This window comes from Triticum aestivum, chromosome 2A (assembly GCF_018294505.1).
Source record: "Triticum aestivum cultivar Chinese Spring chromosome 2A, IWGSC CS RefSeq v2.1, whole genome shotgun sequence".
Lineage (NCBI taxonomy): Eukaryota > Viridiplantae > Streptophyta > Magnoliopsida > Poales > Poaceae > Triticum > Triticum aestivum.
Window position 1 is genome coordinate 53376457 of NC_057797.1, and position 7314 is coordinate 53383770.

The window sequence follows — 7314 nt, forward strand, 5'->3', positions numbered from 1 at the left end:
TTTTCTTTAGGTGTTCTATAACTTGCTTTTCGCTTTCAAGCTTTCTAATAACACTCCTGTTCGCAACAGATGTTTTTCCGTTATGATGAGTAATGCGAGCGGAATTTGCACGGTTTGAAAACAACAAACCTGCTGATATCAAATTCAGTCAATATTTATGCTACTCGTTTCCTATGCGCGGCCAAAACGAGGAATGCCTGGATATATATTAAACAAACGTTACAGAATGATGTGTAGTATTTCAGATTGGACGTACCGCAACAAAAAGCTGTAGAAATACTGTCAGCTCACAGCGGAGAAAAGTCAGCACGTAGGAACCGAGGCACGGCCAAATGTCAGCCCGGTTGACCTTGCGACCCAATGAGCAAGCGACGCAAGTTGAAAAATATGTCCAAACAGTGCTAGTGGTTCTATTAGGTCCTGTCCATGCACGTTCACTGTAGCGTGCGAAGACAGGCCAGAGCATCCGATGGTGTTCGCCCGCACGGCGTGCCCGCCGCCCCGGCGACACGGACCGACCGGCCGTTGATGATTCCATCAACCCCGCGCACATATATACGCGCACGCACCATCAATGTCACCATCCGTCCGTCCATCATGTCACCATCAATGCCGATAATTCAGCTCGGATCGACTCCGGTGAGGCGAGCCGCATAAGCGGCGGCCCCATCAGCTGCTCGATGCCGGTCCCGATTAAACAACGATAAGAATGTGCCGGCGCGCAATGGTCACCACGTAACGGACGCATCACGCGTGGCTCCTTGAGGTTTGTTTCCCCGTTGGCGTACGATTATGATCGCGACGCTGACAGCCGCCGCTGCTGGAGTGCCCGCTAATCAAACTGTTGTTGACGGCGTTGTTCCGTTGATGAACGAAAGGGGGTCGGTTCAGTTCGGGTCGACGAACATGGGGGGTTTGCTGGATAATGGCGGGCTGCTCCGCTGGAAAGAGGGCGCTGACAGTGCCGTCGCCATGTGCCCCGATCCAGCCGCGCCTTCTCAAAATGCGCCCACGCTTTCGCGGTTCGGCTCGCTTTGCTTGCCGCCGGAGCTGGAAAGAAAGAAAAGAAAGAAAGAGATGCGTCCAAGGCCCACCGATGACGGGGATTGGAATTTTCTTTTACCGCGAGAGATGACTACATTTTCGATGAGTACTTGCGACGTGCTGCGAGTACCACTGGCGAGGTACGGGCAGCGGTTAACACCACGTGGTAAAAAGAAAGTTTACTGTGCGCCTGGGAGGTTCGGCGCAGTGGTACTCCTCTGCGGGGGTTAACTTCCCCTGTTAGCCCACGTGGACGCCCGCTGATCTCTGAATGGGGTAGGTGATTACAGGCAGCAAATCGCCAGCAATAAAGGGAAAATCCCCGTCATCACTGAGCTGTGGGGCACACGTAACACAGGTCCTCTCACTCCCTCACTCTCTCTCCTGTTTAAAAAAAGTCAGTGGTGGGCAGCAGGGCAAAGGCGCCGTGGCACGGCAGGGGCACTAGTCTAGTAGTAGTCGGCCAAGTCACTATTTTATTTTACTGCCTAGGAGTATAGCTAGGCCTGCGTGGAGGCATTTATCCAGCTAGGAACCGCGAGGCACCCAGCAAAAGGAGAAGCAAGGAAGAGCAGTCCGCCCAAGCAAGCAAGCAACCTCCACCTCTCTCTCTCCCGTATATATTCAGCCCCCGCTCTCTCTCTTCTCGCCCAGCTCGCTCCCCTGCCCCGGAGCGCTCGGGCTGGTTGGTTCACGCGCGGAGGCTGCCATGGCTGTGTCGTCCCCCGCTCCGGAGCCGCCGAGGAGGGCCGGCAAATGGCGCCGCGGCAACAGAAAGGTTCGTGGTGCCTCTCCTTGCTCGCTCGCTTCAATGCAGTGCTGGTCCGTCCGGCGGATGGGGATGGCGCGGTTTGGACTTTGCGGAGCGGGGTCAAACTCGGCGCGTGCCGTGCGTCATCCGCCGCGTCTCGTCCGTCCTCCATTGGCGATGCTTCATTTCCTGTTTTGCTCCCTTCCGAGCCTGCTTCATTAATGTCCGTTCTGGTTTTGATGTTGGGGGGAGGGCGGAAAAGACTCTGTTTTCTTTTCCGGAATCTGATGGTGGTCTGAGGAGGGAGGGGGGAGAGCTTGAATTCTCAACGCCTGGATCTGATGGCTGCTTGTTTCCATGGCGGTTGTGCGCGGCAGGTGATCAACGGGTACATCGAAGAGGCGCGGGCGGCTCTGGCGGCCGCGGCGGCGCGGGACGGCGACGGTGGGGATGACTCGGCGGCGGCCGCCGCGCTCGGGCTGGTCGGCGCGGTGCTGGAGATGTCGCCGCGCATGGAGGCCGCGCTCGAGCTCCGGGCGCGCGCGCTGCTCGCGCTCCGCCGCTACCGGGACGTCGCCGAGATGCTCCGGGACTACATTCCCAGCTGCGCCAAGTCCTGCCCAGGGGACGACACCGCCACCTCCTCCTCCTCGGCGTCCTGCTCGTCCGGCTCCGGCGACCTCGCCTGCGCGTCCCGCGCGGGGCTTCTCTCCCCGGGCCGTGAGCTCTCCGTCTCCGGCGCCGGGGCCTCCCGGTTCCTCTGCTGCCTCGACGTCTCCGAGATCAAGCGCCGCGTCGTCGCCGGCCTCTCCAGGAGCTCCGAGGCCGAGACCCAGTGGAGGTAACGGAGTCGCTCGCCATTGCCCTGATTACCGGATCGAACATTCATGGCGCTTTTGAGCAAGCAGTGCTGATTGCCATTGCCAATTCGTTCGTGTGCAGGTACTTGGTCTTGGGTCAGGCTTGCTTCCATCTCGGCTTGATGGAGGACGCCGTGGTGCTCCTCCAGACCGGCCGCCGCCTCGCCACAGCCGCGTTCCGCCGCGAGAGCGTGTGCTGGTCGGAGGATAGCTTCTCGCCGTCCAACTCGACGGCCAATGTGCCCGCTGCCAGCAGAAGGGCGCCGTCCAAGTACAGCCAGGCGTCCGGGATGCCGCCGGCGAGCGAGGCGGACTCGGTGTCTCAGCTCCTGGCGCACGTGAAGCTCCTGCTTCGCCGCCGCGCCGCAGCGGTGGCCGCGCTGGACGCCGGCCTCCCCGCCGAGGCCGTGCGCCATTTCAACAAGGTGCTCGACGCGCGCCGCGGCGGCGTGCTCCCGCACTCCTTCGCCACGGCCTGCCTGGTGGGCCGCGCCGCGGCGTTCCGCGCGTCCGGGCGGCCGGCCGACGCCATCGCCGACTGCAACCGCGCGCTGGCGCTCGACCCGGCCTTCATCCCGGCGCTGCGCGCGCGCGCCGACCTGCTCGAGTCCGTGGGCGCGATCCCCGACAGCCTCCGCGACCTGGACCACCTGAAGCTGCTCTACGACGCGGCGCTCCGCGACGGGAAGCTGCCGGGGCCGAGCTGGCGGCCGCAGGGCGGCGTCCGGCAGCGCGAGATCGCCGGGGCGCACCGCGAGCTGGTGGCCCGCGTCCAGCAGCTCCGCGCCCGCGTGGCCGCCGGCGACGGGTGCAACGTGGACTACTACGCGCTCCTGGGGGTGCCGCGCGGCTGCGCGCGGTCGGAGGTGGTGCGCGCGCACCTCCTGCTGACGCTGAAGCTGAAGCCGGACCGGTCGGCGTCGTTCGCGGAGCGGCTGGAGCTGGTGGACGAGCACCGCGACCTGGACGCCGTGCGCGACCAGGCCCGCATGTCGGCCCTGTTCCTCTACCGGATGCTGCAGAAGGGCTACTCGCACATCATGTCCGCCGTGCTGGACGAGGAGGCCGCCGCGCGGCAGAGGGCCAGGGAAGACGCCGCCGCCGCCGCATTGGCTGCCTCCGTGGCCGCCGCCGCAGCGTCGGCGACCAAGCAGGCAGAAGAAGAAGCCGCAGCGTCAGCGGCCATGCAACAACAACAAGAAGAAGAATCAGCAGCCGTGCCGGAGATTCCCGAGACAGAGAGTGTCCGCTGCGAGAACATCGCGGAGCCGGAAACGATCGCGCCGCCGTCACCGCAGACACCGAGGCTGAGCGCGGCGGCGATGAGCCCGATGTTCCAGGGCGCGTTCTGCCGCGACATGGCGGTGGTCGGGACGCTGCTGTCCCGCGGCCGGTTCGACCGGCCGCCGATGGCGGTCAAGTGCGAGGCGATGAGCTGCTGATCGTCGTACCAGACGGCGATATCTCGACAGCACCACCAAGCAGCGGGGAAACGGAGAGGAAATTCGGGGAGGTGTCGTTCAAAACCAAAAATCCATGGCAGTAGTGTACAGTTCTGAGAGGTCGTTTTCCATTGGAAAACCAAAAAACAAAAAAATGCAACAAGTGTAGCAGTGCTAGTAAAGTTTTGGTTTCGTCGTCTTGACTTGGGATCATGCATGTCCCCTGTGAGTTCCTTCCTTCGCCATTCATGGCGTGATCCTCGCGTCGCTAGGATTGTGAACACGCTAGCAGATCGATCGGATCGGTCGAGATCGTGCATGCGCGAGCTGTTTATTCTTGCTCTTCCTTGGCCGGCACTCGATGACTTGATTCCGGTCTGCCTTTTCCACTGACATGATGATGCTGGCTCGAACGCGCTCGTCTTTCGGGGCTGCCCATCCTCGCCATTTCCATCGATGCAGGAGGGGGCACCGGCGTGGTCGTGGTCCATTGCAGGATCTGTGTGGCACTAGCCGCGGCTGTTGTTGTTGAGGAGTGATGACTGATGAGCCGGCCATTATTTGCAGGAGAAGCTGCCATATCTTTCAAGGACACCTGTTTGTTTCCATGTGAAAATCCATAAATTTGCAGAGTAGTTCAAGAGAGTGCAGTTTAACTGTGATACTATCTTAAATAGTTACTCCCTCCGTTCCTAAATACTTGTCTTTCTAGGCATTTCAACAAGTGACTACATATAAAGCAAAATGAGTGAATCTACACTCTAAAATATGTCTACATACATCCGTATGTAGTAGTCATTTGAAATGTTTAGAAAGACAAATATTTAGAAACGAAGGGAGTACATGAGAAATGGAAATCCATAAATTTTAGCTCAAGAGAGTGCAGTTTAACTGTGTTACTATCTTAAATAGTTATCACTATCTGACCGCTGGCTTTAATAGTGTTGCAATTAGTTAGTGGTACTGTGAAGATGTGGGATAGGGTATCCTAGGGATGCTTGACACTTCATCAAGTCATATAATCTCGTGGAATTGACTGCCTGAGCCATGCTCCAGTACCATGCATGATCGCTCCCTATTGGTCTGGATTCTTGAAAAACTGTTGCACTGATGGCAGGGTATCCTATTAGCAAGTGATCCTAATTTACTCAGTGAGTGAGATGCGACTACCAAACCATGCACTTAGTGCTCCGTGTTGAGGCTGTAAACAACGGTTGAGCGCTTCTAGGCTGTTGATACTTCACTACAAGCTACTACTACTATGCATCACAGGTTATATTGCGCTAGTAGTTTTACCGGTACGAGAAAGTGGTTAGGATAAGCTGATGATGCTCTTGATCCCCTAATAATACTCGAACACTGAATCATGCGTGTAGTTTGGACACTGAATATTCTTTGTCTCAGAGCATCTCCAACCGGCGCTGGAAATAAGCCGCGCGCCGGGAAAAACCGCATTATTATGCGCGTGGGGCCGAAACGAACGCTCCAGCAGACACGTAGTAATCGCGCGCACAGTAAAATTAGTTCAGCGAAGGAAGACGGCATCACGCGCGGTGTATTTGTTGTGCCCGCTCCCGCGCGCTGGAAAACGACGATTCACGCTCGACTTCACCAACTACCAGATCTGAGACCTTCCGGCGCCGCCGCCGCCGCCGTCTGCACCTTTCCCATTCGCTTCGGTGACCCATACGCGCTTCCCCCACCTATCCCCGCACGCCGCCGCTGCTTCCTCCACCTCATCTCCTTGTCGCCGCCCCTCGAGCGCACCATTCCTCCGACAAACAGCGCCCGACAGCCGTTTGCAGCTCGGCGCCCATAAGGTGTTTGACGAAACGCTTGCAAGGTATGTATTGCTTCAACTTTAAATTTTGTAGATGGATTTGGTGCATATTGTTTGTAGTTTTAAACTGGTTTAAGTTCAATATTGTAGATGTGTTCGTCCTACGATTCTTCCGACGAAGAATTTGATATTCAAGAGGAGGAGGACCTCGCAATGATCCTACCTATGCACGTCAATAAAAAGCCGAAGCATGATGGTTCGGTTATGGGTCGTTAGAAATTATGGAAGGATAAGATCGATGCCCACAACAGATTGATAAGATACTATTTTGCGGAGAATCCCATATTACCCTTAGTCCTACTTTCGGCGCCGTTTTAGGACGAGCCGTTGTAGGACGAGCATCGAGTTGTTCAAACGCATTGCAAAGAAACTGGAGAACCATGATCGGTTTTTTCGGCAAAGGAGGAATGCCGCGGGAGAACTCGGGCATAGCATCTTTCTAAAGGTGACCGCCGCTTTGTGTATGTTGGCATACGGTATTCCGACGGATCTCGTTGATGACCACTTGGCCATGTGTGAGACTCATGCCATCATGTGTGTCAAGCGCTTCGTAGTCAGAATTGTGCAAGTGTTTGGTCCGGAATATTTGAGAGCTCCCAATGATGAAGACACCGCAACGCTTTTGCAGATGAACAAAGCTCGCGGGTTCCCAGCTATGCTTGGCTCAATATATTGCATGCGTTAGAGTTGGAATAACTGTCCTAAGACATGGCATGGACAATTCACCGGCCAAAAAAAGGGTCCCACTATAATCCTTGAAGCGGTGGCCGATCAAGAGACTTGGAATTGGCATGTTTCTTTTGGAATGCTAGGATTTTTGAATGAAGTCAACGTTCTTAATCGGTCACCACTCATGAATAAGATTACAAATGATGAAACTACACTTGTGGAGTTTGTAGCAAATGGACTATATACAACAATGGATACTATCTTGCGGATGACATCTACCCATGGTGGAAAACATTTGTGAAGCCGTTGACGAAACCGAAAGGTAAGAAAAATCTTGATTTCCACAATGCCCAGGCGGCTAGAAAAAATGTGGAGAGAGTTTTTGGGATTTTGCAAGCCCAATTTGCTATTGTGAGAGGACCGGCTAGATTTTGGGATCAAAATATTCTTTGGTACGTCATGAACGCTTGTGTGATCATGCATAAAATGATCATCGAAAATAAGCGTGGGCAAGATTTTGACTATTCTTAGTATGAGTTGGTGGGACATTCCGTGGGAGGGTGGAGCAGGGCTACGAGGGTAGCCCGATTTATTGCCTCCTATTATGCCATTCGACGTGCCGAAATGCATGATGATCTTCAAAAGGATCTAATTAAAGAGTGATGAGCATGGAACGACGGAAAAACTAGTTTGATGTTGTATTTTACA

At 55.8% G+C, this 7314-nt stretch overlaps 1 protein-coding gene across 1 annotated transcript; it reads left to right on the forward strand.

Annotated features, from left to right (window-relative positions):
* The first annotated feature begins 1561 nt into the window (after window positions 1-1561).
* On the forward strand, window positions 1562-4297 carry LOC123187397 (uncharacterized). The gene is made up of 3 exons (XM_044599254.1): window positions 1562-1822; window positions 2173-2636; window positions 2738-4297. The coding sequence occupies exons 1-3, from the start codon at window positions 1754-1756 to the stop codon at window positions 4095-4097; spliced, it is 1893 nt and encodes a 630-aa protein (XP_044455189.1). The 5' UTR covers window positions 1562-1753; the 3' UTR covers window positions 4098-4297.
* The last annotated feature ends 3017 nt before the right edge of the window (window positions 4298-7314 follow it).

What these genes read in the sequence shown, in the direction of transcription:
- LOC123187397 (XM_044599254.1), top strand. Translation starts at nt 1,754, where the DNA reads ATGGCTGTGTCGTCCCCCGCTCCGGAGCCGCCGAGGAGGGCCGGCAAA. An exon ending in GGCGCCGCGGCAACAGAAAG is followed by an intron (nt 1,823 to 2,172) that starts GTTCGTGGTGCC and finishes TGTGCGCGGCAG; the next exon opens with GTGATCAACGGGTACATCGA. An exon ending in GAGGCCGAGACCCAGTGGAG is followed by an intron (nt 2,637 to 2,737) that starts GTAACGGAGTCG and finishes GTTCGTGTGCAG; the next exon opens with GTACTTGGTCTTGGGTCAGG.